Source organism: Brienomyrus brachyistius, unplaced genomic scaffold (assembly GCF_023856365.1).
Source record: "Brienomyrus brachyistius isolate T26 unplaced genomic scaffold, BBRACH_0.4 scaffold35, whole genome shotgun sequence".
Taxonomy (NCBI): Eukaryota; Metazoa; Chordata; class Actinopteri; order Osteoglossiformes; family Mormyridae; genus Brienomyrus; species Brienomyrus brachyistius.
Genome location: NW_026042310.1, coordinates 2,873,880 through 2,898,452, shown reverse-complemented (window position 1 = coordinate 2,898,452; position 24,573 = coordinate 2,873,880). Strand labels below are relative to the sequence as shown.

Below are 24,573 nucleotides of genomic sequence, written 5' to 3'. Positions count from 1 at the left end.
AGATTCCCCTAAACTTGTTAAAACCATTTGCAAAGTTGTAGGTCAACATGAAACCACCCAATTTATTGATATCATTGGACAGGTGTATATAGCAGAGATGGGTAGTTCAAGTTCAGAAAATACAAATCCAGACCAAGATTTTGTTTCAACCAGCCAGTTGAGTAATAAGAGTCACAGTCACAGAGTAACTCAACTGGTTGGTTGAAACGAAATCTTGGTCTGGATTTGTACTTTCTGAACCTGAATTATCCACCTCTGGTAAAAAGAAAGACATGGACTCCGTTTGAGGTTCATGGGTACACATTTCTATGGCCATATGGCCAATCACCACGCCTGTTTCTTCCTACATCTTCAGTCAGTCCAGAAAATGTGCACAGCTTTGAAGATTACTGTCCAGTTTTAAAGCAAACCCCACCTATACACAGTACGCATGTAAACGAAGTCGAAAGGCGGGGTCTGAGTGGAGTACACGGCATCGAGTGACGGTAACAACGTTCCTAAGAATCTGTCAAATTGGATGCAACTGCATCCATATAAATAATCATGGGAATCCTTTCTGCGGGGCACACATTTATTTGACAACTATGGAAATGCTGATTTATATGTACACAACACAGTGATTTGTCCTGGCAGTAAAATCTAATTAGATATGGTGACTTGCAGCAATCACGGCCTCTGACAGTTTAACACACCTTATTAAATCGCACATTTCAGCACCATTCTTTTTTAAAAAAACTCTTGGTACACATATGCACTATATTTCCTTTACTGAGCATACAGACATGCCCTGTAAGTCCATGATGCTCCTGTTTGTGATGATACCTATACATCTTGAGCCAGTTGAATGATCCCTGCACAGGAATTACCCAACCTTGTCTACCTGTACCAATGGAAGATTTCTTTATTGTGTCTCTCTGGATCTACTTAGGCTGTGTTGGTAACGGGTAGGCTGTGCTGCCTGGATATCACCTCTAGACTGGATTGGAAGCAGCCTTGTTCGATGTCTGTAGGTGGTGCCCTTTTTTGGGGCGACATGGGGGTGTGATCACATGGTCGACAGCTGCAGACATGGTTGGCACCGCTTGGCACCCGCTGGGGTCTCCGAGTAGCGTCAGCAGCTGTCAGGGGGTGCGGCAAAGCGGGGAACTTTGGGGGCCTCCCCGTGACTGCCAGCTGTCTCCGAGCGACCTTCAGACTAAACCGACGAATCAGGACCAGGAGTCATCATGCTTCTGAAAAATCAGACGTCCCAACAAGTGCTGGATGCCTGAGGCTAATTAGATGCTATGCTGTCTTCATATTTTGCTGAAGGAACCTTCTGAGAAGCACAATGATAGGGTTAGGGATAGGATTAGGGTTTGGATTAGGGTTAGGATTAAGATTAGGGTTAGGATTAGGGTTAGGGTTAGTGCCGCCTTAAATCCCAGGATTGGCAGAGTAAGTTCACATTTTGTCCCTTGAGCAAGGTTACTTTAGGGAGTCTCTGGCTCTGTATGTCACTTTGGATAAAAGTGTCTGCTAAATAAGTAAAAGGTAAATGTAAATAGTAGATGGACTCATACAGTAGCTGGAGGCGGACGCCAGACCCGTGGCATTTCCAGAAACTCCAGAGGTACCAGCTGTAGCCCGAAATAGGGCACATTCTGTTGCCCCACTTTACTGTTCTACATATACGTTGAAGCTGGACTCAAGAGTTAATCGTGTGTTTGATATTTTTTCATCAGTTATAAGGGACTCAACTGGGCGAATAAAAAGCTGAGAACCCAAACGGGTCATAGCTGGCGCCTCCGTCGGCCTCAGTACTTAGCCTGAATCGCGCTGGTAAACGCCGAGTTACGTAAAGCCATTAAAGCCGCTTCAGGGTTCAGTGCCCGCTGCACAAATAAACACGTTATAAGCCATTTGAGAAGCGGCTTGTGTTTTTGGGGCATTTTTTTCAGGCCACTCAGACAGGCTGGTGTGTTGGAAGCTTCGCTGATCCGTGACCTCAGCCCTTCATTCACATGCCCGTCATTAGATGCCCTGACAGGTGGTATCCTGGCTTAAAGCATGTTAAGGCGTTCTTGAGTGATGAGACCAGGTGACAAATACCGATGGCTGTCAAGTACTGATTTGGGATAAAATGTTTGGACGGACTGACACAGTGGGCCCTGCAGGTTACGGGAGTCGTACGCAGCCTGCAAACAGTATAAAACAGAATTATGTGCATTTGTTTGATGTATTAAAGAACTATACAAGCGGTATTATCGATGATAGCTAGTAATGCCGGTCACCCCATTAGGCAACATAAGGTGCCACCTTCTAAGAGGGTGCTGACTTTGCAAGACAGTTTCTCTTTTTCTCAGACAGGTGGTGAGCCATGTATAGGGCGCTACATGGGCTTTGACTGGTACTGCTAGCTGGAATACCTTGAAGCTTTTATTCCTTGATACGGGTAGACATTTCTGGCAAAACGACTTTGTGGAAATAGCTGCACCGAAGCGTTTGGGCACTGATCCATGTGAACTTTCGGCCTCGAGTCAATTGTGAGAAGGGTTTTGTGGGGGGAATTGACAGCCTCAGATGTGGCTGAGCTGAGGGTTGTTTTACAAGGCCTTTCTAAGCTGAGTCACCATCTGGATGCCCCCCCCCCCCCCCGCTCCACATCAAGTGCTTGAAATGGGACAGAGTCTTGCCGCAGCATTCAATGGGCTCTACGTGATGGAGCTGCCTGCTGATGCCTCAGAGTTGCATGAAGGAACAAAGGACCAGCTTCTAGTCTGTGGTTTCCTCCAGCCGATGTCTTTCCATCAGACTCTTATGTTCTCATGTCCTCATGAACCATCAGCAGGTAGAAGACCCTTCATCACTGACATACCAGCCGAGCGTGATCCAGTAATCAGTCCTTGCCGTGTCTAGGCTGAGATTCTAGGCATGGATGTCAAAGTAATATCTAGGTAGACCCGCCGGCTGTTGTTCTAGATGACCCTAGGAGTAATAGGGGGGGTAAGTGCTTAATTAACTCAGGATCCACATTGCTGTAGTAGCTTCTGCTTGTTGGTGCACGGTATACCTTACTCATTCAGCTCCTTGTTTTGTTTTAATATTTGGTGTTTTTAGAATTGTACGATAATGTATATATATATATATATATATATATATAAGATTTTAGCATTTAAAAAAATGTGCAATTGATAGTGATAAGTAGGGGTGACGGAAAAAATACCTTGGTCTTCCGTGTTGGTTCTCCACATAGGTGGGGGCTGGAGCCGGATTAGCAGGGAGTCGTGGATGTTGTTATGGAAACACGGCTCGCAGTACCGCGTTAAGGGAAACCGGGAGAAACCAGGACTGGGCGCGTGGCTGTTGCCAGGTCATGTGCTGTCTGAGTCCAATAATACTCCACGGAAGCTCCACATGGAGCTGGGGAGCGAGGGGGGGCGGGGGGGGGGTGCTGAACGTGGATTTCCTCTGAGGAAATGAAAGCTATGCACTCTTGCCCTTTCTTGCGGCTGGTGTTTGCTCAAAGCTGACTACCCCGGGGGGGGGGGGGGGGGGGCGGGTAGTGGCTGACCACACCCTCGCCCCGACACGGTCCAGCGCAATCTAATCCCCGGGTCTGCCGTGCTCTGATAAAGCCCGACATCGGGGAACCATCCCCAGGCCGCCGTCGTCAAAGAAGCCCGATCCCTTTGATGGATAAGCTGATTCGCTGGGGCGGGGTCCAGGGTAGGGCGTGGCCGTGCGTTTTTTTTTCTTTGTTGTGGTCAGCAAAATCCAGCCGTGAACCCGGAGGTGGGGAGGGTGTTTTTAATTTCTATGTCCCTGGGCTGGTGAGAGTGGGGCCATTTCTGTAGGTACAAAGGCTGAGGAGACGTTGAGAGCCACCTCTTCAGGCACGGTGAAGGAAGGAGGTCCTTGTCGACACCCACAAATAACCTCTGCGTGTGCCTCCATCCATCCATCCATCCATCCATCTTCCGAACACTTGGCAGGCAGCACAGAGCCCAGGGACTGGGTTTATCCTGGATTAGATGCCAGTCCATCACAAGGCAGACACACGCTTAGTCGTACGCTATAGGCAATCTGGAAATGACCATTGATCCATCCATATGTCTTTCGAGGAAACCTGGAGAACACGGGGAGAACCTGCAAGCCCCACGAGTATAAGTGTCGTACAACAGCGACCCATTTTAAGAACGTCGCTGCTGGAGCCACAGATGCCGGTGGGTTCTGTGTTCAAACCCATGTTCTGCTTCGTGTTTGGCGGTCTGAGGTCTCGCTGCCTTAGTGTTGGTGCTGAAGGGAAAGTGGCGTGTACTTAAAGGGTTAGAGTGTCAGGGTGACTCGAGGGAGGCCGAGGCCAGTAGGGTTGTGGGTTTGTGTGTTTTCCTTCAGATCACAGCGGATCTCAGACCGTTCGTCACTTCAGAATGCTCCCTAGTATATGGTAATACATTGGGATTGAAGATGGGTGTGTGGGTGATGGATGACTTTTGTCATTTTTGGTGTCCTGCATTCTTTACCGAATGCAATGCTTCAGAAAGACTTGTGCATTTATTATTTATAATGGCGATTTAATGCGGTCGCATTTCAGGTTGAGGTCCCCAGCCGGTACTGGTGCCGGTGCATTTCCTGTGGCAAAGTGGGGCTCTGCCTCTCCACCCCAATCTTGCGGCACGTTCACTTCCCATCCCGCTAAGGCAGCTGGTGTGAGCGGTTGCTAGGCGACCGCTTCCGCAGCACAAAGAGGCAGGGATGGACCGGTCTGTTCGGTGGCACGTCCCAGTGCGTGCTTCTTCGGGAGAGACACTGTGTCTGCCGTTCATCTTCATCTCTGTCTGTGTGTCGTCTATGACTCTGTGAGTGTCTGACAGGCCCCGCCTGTGTGTGTGGGAGGCCGCTTGTCTAGCGGCATAATTTTTAGCGATACTCCAAATCAGCGATAACAAGCATCGCTGGCCGACTAAAACAGTGAATGATCGAATCGAATGTAAAATGCAAATGAAAATGGTGTCACTGTTATAAGAAGCCCAGCTGGCTACTAAAGCTGACTCTGTGCTCTTTTGGGTTCTCGCGTGCCTCTGCACGCGGCCCCCGCATGCGCTGCCAGTCCCACTTTGTGTCTGACAGTGGCGGCGGGTGTGCAACTCAGATTCCAGGTTTCCCATTAAGCGCCAGTGAGCTCGGGCGATGCGGAGCGGCAGACAGGCGTTCCCGGCGTTCCCGGTTTCCCGAAACACACCTGCAGCCAGCTGTCCCCGCCTCAAGCCGGGGGGGGGGGGTAATCGGAGCCCGACCCTGTGCGGTTCGCCGGACACGTGCGCGCGATGGGGGGGTGGGGGACCCTCTCTGTGGCAGCCATTTTGTCTCCCCCTTCTCTCTCCGACACCGAGAAGAACATTGGAGTATAAGGAGAGCCTGAGAGGAACCTGCCGGCTACCTTCTCCAGATGGGCTGGCCAGAACCTTACATTACTGCTCACCTATCCTGTGCAGTTTATGTATCAAATAATTTTACTTTTTTTGTATTTTTTTTTTTGGGGGGGGGGGGGGGAATCAGCATAATTGCATTTCTACATTTCTATATATATATATTCTATTAGCTTGTTTCTTATGGATGACAGTAACACCGATTAAAGATTAAATAATGCGTAGAATAACTATACTGCCATATAAAGGGCTGCACTTCAAAGCTAAATGTTAATAAATGGTAATGGCTGGTGCCGCGTACTTAATTTTAGACGAAAGGAGATTAAAACTGTTTTATTGCAACCTTTTTTTGTGCTGCATGTATAACCACCCATCAGTTAAACCTTTTTTGTTTTGGGGGGGGGGGGGGTGGTATGTGGAGGAGGGATCGCCATGGCAACAGGGTCCACGGCAACTAGAGTCCATTCCTTGAATGCTGTGCCTCTAGCATTTCCTCCAAGGGTACCTCCCTGCAATGGCGGCTCTGTTAGCGGGCTCCCAGGGACCTGCTGGTAAACCGGCATCCCGGTCTGACCCTACCCATAGCTGCACATTATTAGGTGGGCGTGACGAAGATGAGGTACATCCCGGGGGGCAGAGGTCAGCTGCTAAAGTGAGAAATAAGCTGAATATGATTATTTCTGGGGGAGGGGGGGGGTCTCGTTCCACCCCATCTTCCCGTGAGACTCGCAGCAAATTTGGAAGGCGATGTGGCGATGTCAGAAAGCAATCAATCAGATTAATGTGAGTCAGCTGATTCTGTGGGGATAGCGGGAGGGGACAGCATAACCCCCCCCCCTGGGGTCTCCAGGTCACATGAACAAGGGACAGCAGCTGGCCTTGCTGCCTCTCCAGGCTGTACAGGGTTCCTGGTTTGAGGATGATATGAACAAAGGCCCCCACCAACACCCCACTAACCCTATAGTCGAAGCTTTTAACACAGGGAGGCTTTACGAATCTCAGCTGATAAAGCTCTCATCATTCATACAGCCGATGGCGGTCTTACCCAGATAACCCAGCAGAGCTGTTTTTGTTCTGGAACTCCCAGAATTAGAATCTTTGCTGATGATTGTTTGGATTTTTACTAGGCCAGATCCGAAGCCTTCAGGGACTCAGCTGGACATACAAGGGACCCTTTCGAATGTGTTTTTTTTTGTTAACATATTAAAGCAGAACATTAATTGGTTATGTGGAATGGATGTGAGGATGTAAAGAAAGAGGAAATAACATAAGATGTCTTAGTGGCTTCTGAATTAGTCTTCAAAAGGTACTGTAGATCTTTTTCAGTTCTGTATTTTGCTGAGAAACATCTTATCGGAGTGTTTTAGCATCCAGGTGATAGATGGGGTGGAGCCTGTAGTCATGGCAATGGAAAAGTGCAGTCCAAGGTGGTTGGGGGAGGGGAGGAGGTTATGTGTCTGCATGTGCTGTCCTTGGTGCTGACCTCTGCTAAACACCTCAACCCCCCGACCCATCAGTGGTCTTGCCCCACCCCCTAACCTCCGCTAACATCATCACTCCCGGCCAATTTAAAAGAATATAATGGGAGATTAAAGGGGGATTGAAAGCTGACACCTAGTCCTTCCTCTGTCCCTCTGAGAAGTGCAGACAATGTGTTTCAAAGGCCTCTTTAACCGGTAGGATGTCACGGCTGTTGCATGTTTATAGCGCGACCATGCCGCCCAACGAGGTGCCCTTTCGGAAGAAAATACCCGAGCAGAAAAGCACGGGATGAAAGACCTTCAGAGAGCTGTCCCGGTACAAAGAGGCTAAAGCAAACAGCGTGATGTTGCAAGGCTTCCGTGGCGTTCCGGATGAGCTGAACCCTTCCTCTCCAGGCCTTTCTGCCTGTAGGGCGTTGGTTTCCGACCCGCTGTTTTCATGTGTCGTCCTCGCTCACCTCTCTGTCCTTGAGTCAACACCCCCCTGTGAATCAACCCCCCCCCCCCCCAAGTATTATGTCTTGTGTTCCTTTTTGAGTTCATCTACGCCAACAACAGCTGAATACGCCAACAACAGCCCCCCTTTTGTAAGCCGAGTGTCCCCCCCCTGCTACAGGAACAAGCACCTTCACCTGGCCCAGTGAGTCGTCCTACATCTGGCCATTATCCGCCATATTTGCACGGCTTTTAATCCCAGCCGGTGACGATGCCGACAGTGGAGGTGAACAGAGTTACAAAGGCAAATGTTTTTATTGTACCATCTGTGTGTCTCCATCGCGGCTTGTCCCTCGAGGCTTATCTCTGCAGCGGGAGCTTCGGATTTCAAAAGTTTTAAGAATGGAAACGGAAACCAAAGATACTTCTTGTGGCGATGACCTTAAAGCCGCATAATCCCTCCTTTGAAGACCCAAGATTTCTCCTTCAGCCCGGCGAACAAGCCCTTTGCATCACCTTGGCTTAATCAGAGTGGCGATGACCGTAATCTCAACCACAATTTCACGGCGGGTTTGTTTGTGTCATTACAAAAAGTGAAAGTATCCTTTAAGCAGAGACACGGGGGTTTTGTCTTCTGACGGCTTGATTTCTGGTGAAGTTACCTGGATGCAGCAGCATGGAGGAGTGGTGAAATCTGTGTTGTCTCTTTACTGTTGGGTTTGTCTGCTGTAGGGGAAAATGCAGCAGATTTAATAAACTCACCTTAGGGCATACTGTTTTTATTATTAATAAACTTTTTAATAGGCATGCCATGGTTGTTATTATTACAGTGGCTGATTATGTTATGTAATCGGTTAATTTGTTCCTGAATTCGTCATGCTGCCGCCATGCGGATAAGCCTCCCGCTGGGTTTCTGTAGTTTTCCAGGTTTTCACTGGGGGGGGCACGGGAGCCTGGTGACAGAATCCGCTCCCGTGACAGGGAATGGTAGCGAAAACACCATGTCATGATGTCAAAATAACCTGACGTCCGTTTGTCAGGAATAGATAAGCACTGAAAAGCGGTTTCCGAAATAAGCGAGGAGAATGAGGTTGGGGGCAGGAAATTGACGATCAGTTTTTCCAAGGGAGAAGTAGGGGGTGGGTGAGTTTAATTTGCTTCACGTTTATGAGAAGAAATGGTTAAAGTCATGCAAGTCAATAATATGATACCATTCCAGGGCTTAGTGCAATAATGGAGATAGATTGTACAGTAGCCTTTGATCACAGCTTGGGTGGTTAATTCATGCACATGGACGAGATAAACCAGGCAACTGCACTGTGTAATTGCACCAGGGTGCAGTGGACGCACAGACTTAGAATAACGCAGCAATCTTTATTAGCGATTGAACAAATAAGGCTTTCAGCTTGTGGTGTTTCACTGGCCACTGTCACTTCCTGCTCTAACCCCATAGGTCCGATTAAGTAATCAATAGGAAACGGCCTAAGGGGTGATTGACAGCTTCCAACAGTCAGACTGGTTGTGGGTTTTCAAGCTTCATACTTCATGCCCCTGATTTATACCAGGCAGTACAGGGCACTGTACAGAAGAGCAAAATAGTGACACAAACAGGAAGACCGTGGTGCCGCTAAGTAACTTTTTCAAATATTGCTGATGACCTGCATTGTTTTGGCCCGCAGCACGTGAAACCCCTTAAAGACCTTGTCCATATTTGACCACCGTGTCCTTATGGTCATGTGATCATGACCGTGTGATCAGGACAGCTGCATCTGTGTTTGACTTGTCTCCCCTTTTCCGATGGCCATTCATGTCTTGTGGGTTTTTTGCTTATTTATTTTTTAAACAGGAGCAGATCATTTTTCCAAATCCCTGTAGGGGGGCCCCATCTGCGCAGCACCTGAATTTAGCCCAAATGTTCCACCAGAGCGATTTAAAAAAGGCATATTAACAGCAGACTTTCCCTTCCTGACGCCGAGTTGAGACTTTGGCTGCGATTCACCTCACTCGCTAGACGTGACATGCTCTCACCTCGCCCCCCCCCCCAACACCACCCCGTCCCGAGGCTCCTCAGAGACTATGCTAAATTTGCTGATTCCTTACACTCTAAGGATTAAGAGGTTTTCCTTGAAGCCTAAAATGCCTCTGTGGAAAAATAACTGAGAAATTCCCAAAAGAGGCGGAACCAAAGTCACCTGCGATCCGCCAGACGCCCGTCTGGGTCCCCGGTGACCCCACCCTAATGGCCACTTCGCCAGCTGCTACTGAGACCCTCCTTCGCTCAACGCACAACAGCTACTACCCATCGGGGAGCCATTACACCCACCCCTTGTTACTTAAATGTTTTCCATGCGACTTATTTTCCCAGCGATTGGTTGGCAGGCGTCATATGGCCAGGAGCCAATCAGGAGAGAGATAGCTCCCTCTTGCGGCCCTGCTCTTCTTTGTCATGTAGATTTGTCAGTTTTATGTACATCAACCTTGGGCTTAAGGTTAAAAAAGCTTCTGCGATCCCCGTTCTGCCCCAGTAATTGTGCTAGTAGCCCAAAATCTGAGGGTGTCCTGTATTAGTAATTTAGTGAGGTGTGTGTGTGTGTGTGTGTGAGAGAGAGAGAGAGAGAGAGAGATACATTATGTTGTGGGGACCAGATGTTATTTTGATGTTGTGACCATTTTTTCAGTCCCCACAAGAGGAAATTCAATCTTATAAAAATCTGTGACTGCAATCAAAAAACAAAAATGCCAAAAGACTCATTTTGTTTGGTTACTTATGGTTAAGGTTAGGGCTGGCTTGTCATTCTTGGGTTTTGCCCATGGAAATGAATGTGCAGGTGCGTGTATGTGTATTTGTTTAATGTTAAACCATAGAAGCACTAGCCATCAGCCCTGTGCGTCTTGTGGTCTGTTTAGACAGCGAATCGTGCACTTTTTTCCGCATTCCCTGCCGTGTTCAGTGCCGCCATTTCCCCGCGGCCGCAGTGCGGCGGGTGTGAAATTAAACCCCGACTCGCCGGCTCCCAAAGCACGGCGAGCCGCTCCCTGCAGCCACCCGAGGGGACGAGGCGCAGGCGCTACGTTCGGCATTGTTACCCACAGCCACTGCTGAAAAACGGTCCTCCTAATTCCATCTGGCGTGTGGCGTTTCCCTGGAAACCGCATCACAGGCGTGCGGTTGCCCCTGCGAGGTAAAAGGCTCTCTGGAGTGGTTCTGGGAAGGAAAAGAGGCAAATCTGCCATCCATATTCCTCAGTCCGTTGGTTTAGAATCGCCTGCCCTCATGGCCAATGAAAATGCTCCGTAGCCACCCAGACTCTGCGCCTCTGAAATCAGTTTCAAGATTCCCGTTCAACAATGCAATACGAAACCATTGTTTGGACTCTCTTGTGATGTTAACTGTTCAACTGCTTTACAGCTACATGGACCCTTGGATACTTGCAGCTGATTGGTCGTATTTTGATTGGGAGGCGTGGGTTAACTGAGGGGTGGGGCAAAATCAGGTGATGAGCACATGCAGTCATGTCACCTGTTCCCTTTTACCATTCTATGAAAGCCCCCCCTCCATGACCCCAAAAAAGTTCCACGAGCACCTGATGGTTGAAACCATAACAAGGCGCCCCCTGCTGGTGACAAAGGGCTTCTCTCCTGTTGTTTCAAACCCATCTCCATGTCTCGTGTATCTGTTCTCTCCCCTCCAGGATGTGCCTCACAGTATTAATTTCTTTAATAGAATTTGCATAAATTTGGTAATAAATGTAAAACCCATTGGTGTTGCAGCTGGATCTCCTGTGTCCTGAATGTGTCACCCCAGTAACATCTCAGGAGTCCTTTTTACTTTGTCGCATCGCAGCATTTTAAATTAACCCTAAAAGCAGCTAAATGAGCGTGAGTGTGAATCCATCATGCTCTCTCCAGGTGTCTCAATTATCTCCTTAAAGTGCATATTTATTCCGGGGCGAATCTGGGAGGCAAATGAATAAACGGCACAGACCCTGGTGCCTGTCAGCGTCTCCCCTTGCTGCCTGACTCTCTTGCCAGCAGGCGGCATCGCCGTGGCCCTGAGCTCATTAATATCCATGTCTCTCCGTTTCTTCTTTTTAAGCAGGGCAATTAGAGGACTTTTCAGGGGAGGAATTCATTAGCGTAATCAAGATGCGGCTTGTCAACAGAGAGGGAAGGAGCTGGATCAGTGTGCTTCCCTTCCTGGCCAGTAGGGGGTGCTGTTGGTGAAACACGGGGCCCCTTAAATACACAAGGGTATGTTTCTCAGCCTTGTTTGCACCATGACCCAATCCTTACCATGCCACTCGTGACCCTATATCAAGTATAGGTCTAAATGAACACTATGATCAATCGCACAAATCTGATTGGATGTGCCAGTGAATTTTAAATTAAACATCTGTAGTTTTGGCTTCTTGGATTGGTTGAGTGTTCACTAGTTTTGCACTAAGCATTCGTAGATCCAAGACCCGTTTATATAGGTTAATTTTAGGATTGGGGCTGGGAAATCTGATCGTGGATCAGTATAGGATCGTGAGTCACTACCCATGGATTGAGAATCGCTGGAGTATGGCGTCGGAATGAGCCTCTCATTATGGTGCTCGCATTACATAAACCTTCTGCCCACTCGGCACTTGCAGTGTGTGGCTGTTCTGGAGGGGTCCGATGTGCAGTTTGGTGTTCGAATAAGGGATTGTCTCGTGAAGCAGAACTTGAAGATTTTGTGTGCCCCCTGCGTCGTCGTGCTATGCACTGGTAGATGCGGGTTTTGTTAATTATGAAGTCTGTCCCTAGAAGACATTTATATGATGTAGTTTTATCTTCAAAATGAAACCTCATGACTTAAGAATGAATGTTAAGAATGAATGAAACGCCCAGGTTTTCTAAGCCTTTAGAGAACCACATCCATCTGTGCCTGAAAAGGCTGTGGAAGAGCCTAAGCATCTTGCTAAGGTCTGACCCTTGCATTCACAGCACGGATGCTGTTGCTAGGTTACTCCAGGGGTGGTCCAGCTGTCTTGACGCTCCTTGCATATTCACGTGGTCTCTTTGTTAAGATTTCTTGGAAACTGTTTAACAGACCCTGTGACAGGGCAACCGCCCACTGGCTGCAGAAACATCCGTGTCACGCCGGGCCCTACGGAGGTCCTTCAGGTTTGGTACCGATTAGCAGCCGTTCAAGCACATGGACTAGAGCCTTTACATCCAGGGCAGCTGAAGATAAGGTCACATGACCACAGGATAGTGCATGTCTCTCACTGGACTCCTTTTCATACAGTCCCCTATAACTGCCTTCACTGTGTAGATGATTGATTGTGAAAGAAATCCTAACTGTCCTGCCTACCTGGTCCATCTACGCTTGGGAGCACTGTGCCTCTGTTGGAGCTCCACAGCAGGGCACAGTTGGTCGGGGGGGGGAGAGGCTACAGTCAACCCCCACCCCCCCACCCCCCGCCGGACTATGTGAACGCAGCTGCCTGAGTGGGATTCAGCAGGTCATACTGTAATGAGATTAGTCGCAAACATCCTTTTTTTGGTACTGGCTTGGGGGGTGATTATGGAGGCTAATGTGAGGATTACACACAATAGGAATGCCAGGAAAGCCGCGTTTTAATACAGCGCTCATGCTCGGCTTAATAGCATCACGGCCATTTAAAAACAATTTAACAACGCGAGTCCCCCTGTTCCCAGGTTTCATGTTGACCTTCCATTGGTGCTCCAAACGTACAGCAGGAAGATAAACAGTCTGGGGCAGAGCAGCAACCCCCCCCCCCCCCAAAAAATGAAATCGCATCGATGGGCTTAGCGGGGATGGGATTAAGTCCCGGGCAAGGAGCAATCGCGTCTGGTTTTGCCGCTTACCAGCCTCGGGCCGAACCCCAGGGCGAGCCCCGGGACACTGGAGAGGCGTGTGCTAAACGCCTCCTGTTCACTCAGTTGCCATTGGGAAGAAGTTTCCAGAAGCTTTGCTGGGTTAACTGAGTGCTTTCGAAGCATTCAGCGCCATTGCCAAGGTATAGAGCAGCATTTCCACGGCATAAAGTGTAAAATCTAATGAACCCCTGGGTCTTAGCGTAATTCAAATGTACTACGAGAAAACAAAAATTACTGAAGAAGGTGCACAAAATTATAAGCAGGTAGAATACACTCTAAAATGATGATAAAACATACAGTATAATACATATTTATATATACAGTTTATCGGTAACGTGTGTTTGTTATCAGTTTGAAGTGCCGTAAGTTTGTTTCCACCAGCATCACCACAAACGCGAGTAACGCGTTACGCTACAACGTTACGACGGCTACAACGTCGCTAGGCGATACGCATTCTTCAGCCCCGTTATAATATTAGGGGACTGCTGTCTTATATGCTGTCTGTCGTTGACTAAAACATCATTACCTGGTGCATGACTGTGTTTGGTAAGGCAAAGAGAATCTTCACCCACCCAAAACACACCCATTACCATCAACCCTTCAGTTCTCTAAGATGCACCATGAAGATCAGCACGGCAACGACTTGCGGAATTGCATAAAATCATGGTTTTAGTTACTCCCAGCTGTGCTGCTACGTCCCTGAAATGCTCCAGGATGATACGACTAACCCCAGGGGCTGCAGATATGGAAGGAGAGCAAAAGCAGCAAAATCTCTGATTCTGGGAGGGGCTGGTATCCGAGCCACTCTGGGGCGACTTCCAGCCCCGACTCAGCAAAGCCATCTATCCGAATCACTGTGTGTGGCATAGCGTACTTTCTCCTGAAGACCAGGACGTGCTGTTCACCTCAGCATTGTGAAGTTCGGGTCTGCATTTTTTTTCCCAGCCCAAATCTGGACCCCATCTTGTGTGTGGTGGGGCCGTGGGCGAGATTTGTCAACACTAACTGCTCCGGTCCATGATGTTTTGTTTTTATATATTATTTTCTGGCACTAAAATGAATCAATGAATATTTATTCCCCCCGGGGGGGGGGGGGGGGGGGGGGTCTTTGTCTCCTTGTCGGTGTCAACTATGATTCCACACACGCGCAGAACAGCAGATGGACATTACTGCACGTTTCCACGGCAATAAAACAACTCAGTTTTGTGGGGTTGGTAGAAGCTCGGTACTACACTGGAGGGGGGCCGTTGGTCGTCTCCGTCATCCGCCGTGACACTGTCTGCTGTGTTCTCGTCATCACTGCGTTTTCTCCTTCTCGGTGTGTGTGGCGTTTAATCTTTCAGATCTAAACACGCCAACGTATTACACAGTCAATCCCACTTAAGCAATCGGAGCATTCGTTTCCAGAAGTACAGCGCTAAAATGGACGTCACCCCCAGTACGTGCTGTTAACCGTCCTTAAGGACATGAGCATCCTTGAGCTTACAAAAACATTTTTTGTACAAGGGGACAAACGCCCCATTGTTAAGCTAATGGCTGAACGGGTAAGGGCCGCCTTTATGTAAATGGATTTTTAATGCGGATGGGAGTCTCTTTGTACTGGCACATCTTGATATGTTTGTCTGTCGCCTCGGCTAGGATGGGGAGGGGGGGTAATTATTATTTCACTCCTGCCCCTGCATTAAATACTGGTATGGGAGCTGTCAGATAAGGGTCAGTGGCCCCGCCCTGAAACCACCCCACACCCATTCCCCCCCCTGTGACTCGTGGAGTGACAGGAGTCTCTGAGCAAGCTGCCTGCTGCAGTCACAAATATCTGGGACAGGGTTGGTCATCTGGATAATGCTTGGGTTAGTCATTTCAGTAATATTAGGTTTAGTCATCTGAGTAATTTTTGGGTTGGATTAATCTATCCGGATAATGTCTGGGACGGGGTTGGTCATCTGGATAATGTTAGGGTTAATCATCTTGTTAATGTATGAGTTGGGGTTAGTCCTCTGGATAATGTTTGGGTCTGGGTTGATATCCACAAGTAAATATCTGATTTACTTGTGAAACTTTGATGCTCTGGATTCCTTATATCTGCAGTTGGGTCAATGAAATCTAGTAGCATTGTGTATAGCTACACTGCAGTGCGGGGCCTGAACTCGGTTCCGTTTGTTACCCTCATGCCTCTTGTGCCAATGGCTGTGTTGATGCCCACTCTGGGGCTGTAACCTGGGGCAGAGAGAATTTGATTGTGTCAAAGGCTTTTCAGGACTCCCGCCTTTGTTCCTTCAAATTACAGTTAATCCTGGAACGCGTCAAGGCAATTTTTCGCTCTTGAGGACTGTCAAGCTGTTGACGCGAGTCTGTGACCGCCTGCGGGGAAGCGGTTGGTCACAGTTGACACTGTCTTGGCCGGAATAGTATGTCCGTATCGACACCAAAGCTAGTTGGTGAAACTGAGTTCTCTGACTGGGTTGTATGTCAACGATCACCTCTAGTCATGCTAGTGTGTTCCAGTGCAAATTTTCACAATCGTCATGTGAAACATGACGGAAGGTCAACATCGGTTGTGGGTTTCAGGTGGCACTTACGTTTTCTTTGCCATGGCTTGGTGTGTACCCACATTTAGTCTAAAACCCCTTTGTGCGGGCTGATCACTGGTATTTACGCCTGTGGCATGATATTTACACAGAATGGCGTAACCCCGTGCTTTATGCCTCAACGTCCTCATGTCTGTCTGCCAATCTGAAAGAGTTTCGACGACCAGATTAGCGCTAAAGATGCGCGTGTTGACGACGGCTTCGCCTCTCCCGCTCGCCAGGTCACCTGCCTGCAGGACTTCTTCGGAGACGACGACGTCTTCATCGCCTGCGGCCCGGAGAAGTTCCGCTACGCCCAGGATGACTTTTCGCTGGACGAGAACGGTGAGGGGTGTGGTGTCACTGGCGCCCGTTTGTTTACACTCAGCTCCGGTGTACGATCAGCACCCGTGTCCCTGGCTGCTCACTGTGACTGAAAATTTATGGTAACGGTTCATTAGCTTCACATTCACACAGTGTGGACCAGTAATAAGACACTGGTATGTCCCACTACAAGTGTTAATTTTTTTTTCTGGTTATGTGCTCTGAACCAGGGGAGAAACCAAGGAGGAGAAAATTAGGATAATTATGGTACATAATTGGATTGGTCTGGGCTGGGGGGCCCAGTATAATATGCTTTCACGGGGGCCCAGAATGTCAAGCAGCACCCCTGCTCAAAACTGTCAGGTTTAATATATACATTTCTTTAAACAATTTAATCAGTTTGAGATTTTATTATGTTAATGACTTTTGCCTCGGAAGGTTTGCATCTTTAGGAAACATATTTTATGTAGATCACTTAAAAAGTAATTGGACATTTGCTCCCCCCAGAAATTGAATTCTGTCCATTGCTGAGTGTAAGGTTGCTGTGTGTTTATCTGGTAAGATGACCAGGGTTGATTGTGTGTGTGTGTGTGTGTGTGTGTGTGTGTGTGTGTGTGTGTGTGGATTATGTTTATATTACTTTGCAGGGACCAAATGTCCCCCCGCAATGTGATTAAAAACCTGTTATCTTGACGTTGTGGGGACAATTTTTCAGGTGTCCGCAAATGCAATCAAAGAAGTAAAAATGCTAAAAATCTCATTTTGATTAGTTACTTATGGTTAAGGTTAGGGCTGGGTAGGGGTTAAGGTCGCCATGTTGGGATTGGAATCTTCCCCATAGAAATGAATGGAGAGTCCCCACAAACATGTAACTGCAAACGTCTGTGTATGTGTGAGTGTGTGTCTGTGTGTCTCATACAATCTTGAGTGGTTCTGTGTAACACAGATAGTTTGATGTGTGACAAAAAAAATTGGCTGGACAGCCTGGTGGGTGTGATGGAAGCTGTTTGGGCTGGCAGGGATTGTGGAGTGGGGGTAGCTGGAGGGAAAGAGGGTGGACTCATTAATTGCCATAGTGACAGGTTTAAGACTCGGACCTGAGTACATGGCTGTGCTACACTGAACTGACAGCTGAATAAATTGGCTGCTTCTAGGGGGGGACGGTCAAATTTTTGTTGTTTCTGTCACTTCTGTGCCCCAAAAATCACATAAATAGGGAGCAGACTCAGAAAATTGCATCTAGCTAGGTGGCTAGCAGAACATGCTGCTGTAACAGCTCTTAAATAAGGAACTTGTTTATTTAACATTTAGTATGGTGGTTGTTTGCAGCCAACAGGGGGCGCCCAACCTTAGAGGTCCCATGCAAATTCATAATTTGATTGGCTGGTAAACACCCCCGCTGCATATCCCTTTGGGTACCCTGTATTCATTTTAGGAGCCAATATCCTTACTGGATGTTACACCTATTCAGGGCCCCGGAGCCAGTTCCCTTGGGGTCGGGGGTCCCAGCTCCCCAGGGACTCTGTGACTCCTGTACTGTGCAGAGCATGTGACAGATTAATTAAACAATATGGTCAATATTGTTCAATGCCAGTTCTACTGTAATAAAATCCTGGTCTGCCTGGGGAGCAGGTGGTTCACAACCGTAATAAGCCAGGTCAGCCGGAATCGTATCCCATGTAAACGAGTAACCCTGTGAAGGGGGGGGGGGGGGGGGGTCAGAGGGTGAGGAGATGACCTGTCTGACTGGAGCTTTAAGTGACACAATGGATAAGGACTGACATCTCTGGGAACTAACGATAAACCAGTGGAATCTAGGACGGTGCATCCTGGCGATTTAAAGGACCCAGAATTACAAACCTGGTGCCTTGTAGCCGGTGAAAAATTATACCCACAAACAATGGGCTTCACAAGATCACACTCTTTGTACTTTGGAAAACAGCCCGGTTTTCTGTTGAACGCTGTAAGCGCTGCATAGAGTCAATGACGCATTTTATTAATCGACCATCCAACAGAAACACCTTCAGTTGTCAGTGTGGTCGTCGATGCCGTCAGACTGGAGCATGTGATCCTTAATGACGTTTCACGCTGATAGTTATCCTCGTATTGCTATTAACCGTCACCCGCGTTTAACTTTTTCGCTGTGACCTTTCAGAAAGGACAGCAGTCGGATTAATCCGGTTATGGAGCATGACATCACTGTGGGTCCGTATGCTGATTTAATCTGAGGTTTCCCGTCGCTGCCTCAACGGCTCATTGTGCCTGTTAATGTCGGTGTGTTTGACGTCTCTCCGGCTTGCCGGTTCTTTGGGGACTTGCTGCCTAACTTCCTCCCTGGGGGGCTCTTACGCGTTAATGGACGGACCTCGTTGTATGGCTGAGGGGCGGAAAACGAGGCCTCCTTTAAGAGTAGGAGCTTATGTGTCATGCTTGGGATTCACACCATCCATGGATTGTGATTGGGAGTTGTCTCAGCAGCAAAATGGAAGATGTGTTTCTCCACCAGAGGGCGCCACTCCCCAGACACCCTTTTTTTTAAAGGCATTTATCAGGAGTTGCTAGCAACCCGCCTATGAGACATGCATGGGCTGCTGCCAAGATGGGGCACCAGACAGCAGGCAGCCTACCAAACATTGTGTTGACAGGAGATTACCTCATCGGGGGCCAAACGTGGAATCACAGGCCGGAATAATTAAACACAGTAACAAAATAAATTCTGTAAAGGCGGTTTCCAAATTGCAGCTCTGGGTTCTGTCCAGCTGAGCTCATAGCTTAATTAACCTCGGTCGCCTGAGCCGTCTGGTTGGATTACCTGTCGCTAACCACTACCGATCTTCCTTTTGTTTGTTTCTGGTGTGTGCATGCTAACTGCTAACCGCTCTCCTCTCTATATTATTCTCTGTGAGTGCTAACCGATAAATGCTTCCTCTCTGTGTTTATGCACTAACCACTTAATTTCTCTTCTCTCTGTTTCTGTCTGTATGTGTGCTAACCGCTAACCGCTGTGCTCTCTGTGTGTCCATGTGCGCTAACCGCTAACCTCTCTGTGCTTCTGTGAATGTGTTGCACTAACCACTCTCTGTGTTTCTGTGTATGTCTGCTAACCGCTGTCCTCTCTGTGTGTCTCCGTGTGTGCGTGCACAGAGTGCAGGGTGATGAAGGGGAACACCAAAGGCGGTGCCCAGCGGAACTCCACCAAGAGTCCGGGACCGGCCCGCCGCAGCAAGTCGCCCACTGAATCGAGTGAGATCATCTTGCCCTGACTTACCCCCCACACACAGCCCCGATGGGACCCCCGCCCCCTTTCGACTCTGCCCACCCCAACTTAGTCCGTATGCACCCTAATTTCTGTGCAATAGGATATTTGATGATCATCTTGTTGTCTGACTTTGGTTTGACTCCAATGGACATTCTTTGATAATCTTTATATCCCCTTTGTGATTTATTTTGATTTTTTAATCTATATCTGCATCTCTGTGCGTCATTTGAAATCTTCCCTCCTCTTAGATTTATTTTAATTAATGATGGCTCCTTTTGAAAGCATTTGTTCACCATTTCCCACCCTTGTAGGAGGCTGTCTCAGGGCCAGATAAATACAGCGCCATCTTGGTGCCGTACCAAATTAGTACCATAAACCGTGTAGTATTTAGGCCCAATAAATAGACTAAAAGCGAACGAAGCTGCCAAATCTGGTTCTTGCCTGTCATACAGCCGGGCAAGATTAATGTGTATTAATTAAGCAAAATAAATAAGTACATAACAGATGAAACAGGAGTAATGACCCGGAACTTTTTCAGGACATTGGGTTTGTACCAAGTAAAACAAAGACAAACCGTGTCTGACAGAGCCATGCTTTTGCTTTGGCTGTTTTTCTTGTGTGGATGGAGTGCCAGGCCTGGACAGGGGGGTGTAGGACAGGAAGTGCCCCCGCCTGGGCCTGTTTGGTCACTTTGTGTCCCGGCTGCCACTGTACTGGGTGGCAGAGTGAAATCTGCTAAATGTTTAAATGGTTTGGAGAGAGTCCACACACCAGTGGGGGAAACGATCTTCGCTCACGTGGACCCAGATCTCGGCTCTGCCTCAGACATTTAGCATCCAGGTCACGTGACATCTGTAGTGTGAGGCCGTCACCCCCGGGCCAACAAGGCACCCGGCAGTGGCAGAGTGCTGCGGAATCGGCCCCCCGTCCAGCTCAAGCTGGCAAAGACAGGTACCCTGGTATCACCGAGGTCACATGACAGGGCCGCCTACAAACACAGACAGGATTGTGGGATACAGGACTGGCTTAACAGAGAGATCATGTGACAGGGCTCAGAAGAGAAATAGGAAGTCAGTTTATTAATTCTCATTATAATTCATTAATAGCACTACTATGTTAACTAAATACCCTATAATAAAAAGATTAAATAACAAGAATACATTTTTTGTAATGATTGAATTTCGGTTAATCAAAAATTCCCTAATGCGCATAATGAAAAGCTTTCTAAATGCTGGAGAAAATGTCGTTTTTAACATGGTAATAGAGGCTTCTAAGAGGCAGTCAGGGTCACCGCTGACAGACGAAATACATTGACCTCAATTCGTTAAAAAAAATGACTCGGATGTACAGGACAAAAGAGGGAGAGCTGGGATTTGTACGTAGGTGTGAAGACCCTGTAGCATGGCTGAATGACGTTCCTACCACACGGAGTTTGCACTTTACTTACATACGTTTCCGCATTGAAATCTGCATGCTATGATTTTAACCAGTTTTTTGTTTCCCATGAATGAATATCCACCTTTTTGTTGCGTGACTTTTCTTTCAAGTTGAATAAACCTTGTTTTCTGTTCGGTTGAGTGACGTTTTTTTTTTTTTGGTTTCTCCATTCTTTCTGCCAGTTTTATTTTCCCCCTATTTTTGTCGACTTTTGTTTTTTTGTGTATGGTGGAGATTTTCCATGGGGGGAGGCGTGGGAGGGAGTGTGCACCAGTTGGGAAAATCTCCAGTGGACGAATGCAGACAAGCTCACTGCTGGGGGGTGTCTGTCGCTGAAACTGGCACCATTCCCGGTGGCAGAAAACGTGAAACACGACAAGCCACGCGTTTCGTTAGGGATTTACAGACCTTCCGGGACCAGAGGTGAAAATGTGTCTTCCCCTGCAGATGTTGGTGGTGCGGTTTAAATTAAACATCTTTCCATTCTGTCCTCCCTGCATTTCTTTCTGAATTTCAGTAGACCAAGCATTTCTCTCTATTTATTGTTAGTTTGGAGAGGAAAACAAAACGAAGTATGTTCGCAGGAAGTGAATAAATCAGGGATGCGTCCAATCCTACCAGCGCTTTGGGGAGGATTTTGGGGAAACTTTTATTCAAAAGACTGGTTACAGAGATGCACCCCCTCCGCTCCCAGCCTGAGCTGGGAAATTCCCCTGGAACAGCTCTTCAGGAAAACTACAACGAACCATTTGAAGGCCTGCGCACCAACAATCACGCCACTTTTGGATGTAAACAGTTCCTGTCAGTATCCTAGCAACCTGTCAGTGCTGGGGGGGAGGGGGGGGGGGGTTTGCCTCTAAGTGCCCTTCAAATAGAGGGGGAATAACTATGTAAGATGAGGGCCCAGAGCTCGGAATGTGGCGGTCTCAACCAATCACCTGTCTCTATTTCCTTGCTCAGCCAATGGGACGGGTTTCCAGCAGCCAGCTTTCCACCCCTATCTCCAAGCAGTCTCCCATCTCCACGCCAACCAGTCCTGGCAGCCTCCGCAAGCACAAGGTACCTCCCTCTCTGTCTTCCACACCTTCTTAGCACAATGTTGGGCTCTCCCCAGCATGCTCCTTAATCATACAAAGCGACTGCCGTGGCCATCACTTATACCACAAGCCCCTGTGAGCTCTGTTCTTTGGCGTCAGCGTGGCATCCCAACCCCCCCCACCCCCGAACCGAATCGGGCAGCCTCGCTAGCCGTGTCCCCTCCCTGTTTCTGCAGGTCAGCATAAATGGGAGATTACCCCTCACATCCAATCCAAGCTTGCCTAATGGGTAAACAGATATATGAAGCAATTAGAAACTTAATGAACTACTGATCAGAAAATGTGCTTTTTTTTTAAAAAAGATGCATTTAAAAACATACAATGAAAATTACCGACATGCATATGCTGATCAGTAGGTAGACTATTAAAATATACCTGATTCTTTCATCTCTAAACTGTTTAAATCCTGAACTCATTCATATGATTTTGTCTTCTTTTCCCACATTGGTTCACTTTTTGTTTGTTTTTTCCTTCTTGGGAGTTTCCTGTATTGATTCATTTGAATCCTGACTCATTTGCATGTCAGTCACAACTCAGACTTCCCTGTAGCCATGACAGTGCCAGATAAGAGACAGATCACAGAATTCCCACCCCCTCAGAAATAACCGCCTTTGGCCCAAGCTGGCTGTTGATGAAGCCCAGACTGCAGGCATCAGAATCTCTGAGGGCATGCATACATAAATAGGGGTGTAATGTATATTATAAGCCCCCTTATGCATGCTGCTGTATCATCTACCCTCAGTCAGTCAGGCGACTCAATAGCCTCATCATTTTTAATTATTTTTACTTGATTTTTTAATTATTCTTTATATGAAGCACCCATGGAAATTCCATGCATCATTGTTGTGCATTTGATAAACACACTTTGATTTGATTTAATTTGAAACCATTTAATTTCAGTCTTAACAGCTAATGGCTAAAATTTAAATGATGGTTTCTAATCCACTGACTCTAATCCTGGGATGGAAAAACAACGCCCCCTAGAGATGCTGTAAGGAATAACCTCAGCTCTCCTTCTCTCCTCCCTGTCACAGGAATTGTACCTTCCCCTCTCCCTGGATGATGACGACTCCCTGGGAGACTCTATGTAATCTGGTATTACCGCGGTCGCCCGCGCCCCCCTGTCCCAAATACACACGACCCGCCAGTCGCAGAGGTATCTTTGGTGCTCATCATTCCTGATTCCCCGACACCCCCATGACTCACCTCCTGAACCCCACCCCTCGATAAACGCTATCCTTGCCTAGCCTCTGTTAATACTGGCATGTTCTTTCTTTGTTTAAAAAAAAATCCATCATAAAGCCTTTTTTTACCTTTATGACTCACGGTTTTTATTTTGTACCGTGTGTGTATGCCGGGCATATGCACTGGTGACGTTAACGCGGGACTCCCCGCTCGTTCCGCACGCTGAAAACATCAGCGTGGATTCAAAACAAAACATATTGAAACACAGTGGTCACGTTTTTGTCTTTGCAGTTCTTTTGCTGGAAAACTTTTTTTTTTTATGTATTTTCTGAATGATTAGATAAACCTGGTTTCGGTCTGGATCTTGCGAGTCACAGCTGGAGTTTTTTAATAGTGAACTTACTTCGGTTATGGGGGGATGTAGTTACCCAGGGCTGGCTTAAGGTGTCGCTGTCTACACGTCCACTAAGTGCTAAGACACCATCAGCCTCAAGCTAATAGCTGATTTTATTTCTTTCTTCACAAAGTTACCTCCCTTCTGGAACGTTCTAGGTATATTAAAAAACTTTACGTGTTGCCACTTGAGAGGAAGAAGACGTACCATACGGGCGTTTATCAGCACATCGTCCCTTTCCTAGCTTGCACGGAAAAACAGGCACTCCTCGGTGCGGTGGCAGCCCGCCTGGCATCCCCGTTATATCCCACATAAACAACCCCCGAGGTCTGTCTAACGTGCAAAACGCTCCGTGAAGCGAATGTCTCTGGAAATCTTGTTTTTTTTTTTTTGCATTCTTTTTTTAAGTACCTTTGACCTGTAGTTGTTATTAGCGCGCTAGCTCTCTCCACCACATGACCTTCGTCGAACGCCGGTTAGAATGGGCCGAGCTGTCGACGCGGCCCCTCACCTATAGTGGTGCCTTTTTTCGATGTTTGTTTTGTCTTTTGATAAGTAATAAACAGGCGTGTCAGGCCTTCTTTTCTGATGACTAGTTTCTTGGTGTTTTTACGTCCGGCACTGCGGTCATCCTTGCCTTGTGTCGAAGTTGATTCCCCCCACGGCCGTCTTGTGACATGGCACCTCTTTGCTTGGTTCAGTGCCCGATTCTGTATATAACTCCCTCTGCTGCGTACATATTCTGCTGAATGTCAAGTGAACCCCCTGTCCTTTGCAGCATATGTCCGTTTTTTTTTTTTTTTTTGGGGGGGGGGGGGGGTAATTATTAAACTCTGCCCCGCCCTCCCCCTGCCCGCCCTTCAATATCCATGTTCACTACAGCAAGCTCACGTCATGAGTCCCATTTCACTTCATCGGCCACGGTCGAGCTGCGACCTTGGGTTTCGCTGTTATTTTGAAGGCGGGGGGGTGGGGGGGTGGGGGGGAGACTGCATCTCTCCTTAAAAAAACGCAGTTGCTATGGCAATAGACTAAAGGACCGCTGGTACCTATCCCGATTAGCTCTTAGAACATACGACACGTGGGGATATGCAGAGCGTATCTCTAGAAACGAA

General features: G+C 47.8%; 1 protein-coding gene across 1 annotated transcript in view; it reads left to right on the top strand.

Moving 5' to 3' along the window:
• The window catches only part of LOC125721907 (neuronal migration protein doublecortin-like), a 38,146-nt gene extending 13,889 nt beyond the window's left edge, over positions 1-24,257 (top strand). The window contains 5 exon segments of the mRNA XM_048998122.1: positions 16,005-16,107; positions 19,231-19,329; positions 21,743-21,756; positions 21,758-21,841; positions 22,914-24,257. Coding sequence (XP_048854079.1) covers positions 16,005-16,107; positions 19,231-19,329; positions 21,743-21,756; positions 21,758-21,841; positions 22,914-22,970 — 357 coding nt within the window. The 3' untranslated portion in view covers positions 22,971-24,257.
• The last annotated feature ends 316 nt before the right edge of the window (positions 24,258-24,573 follow it).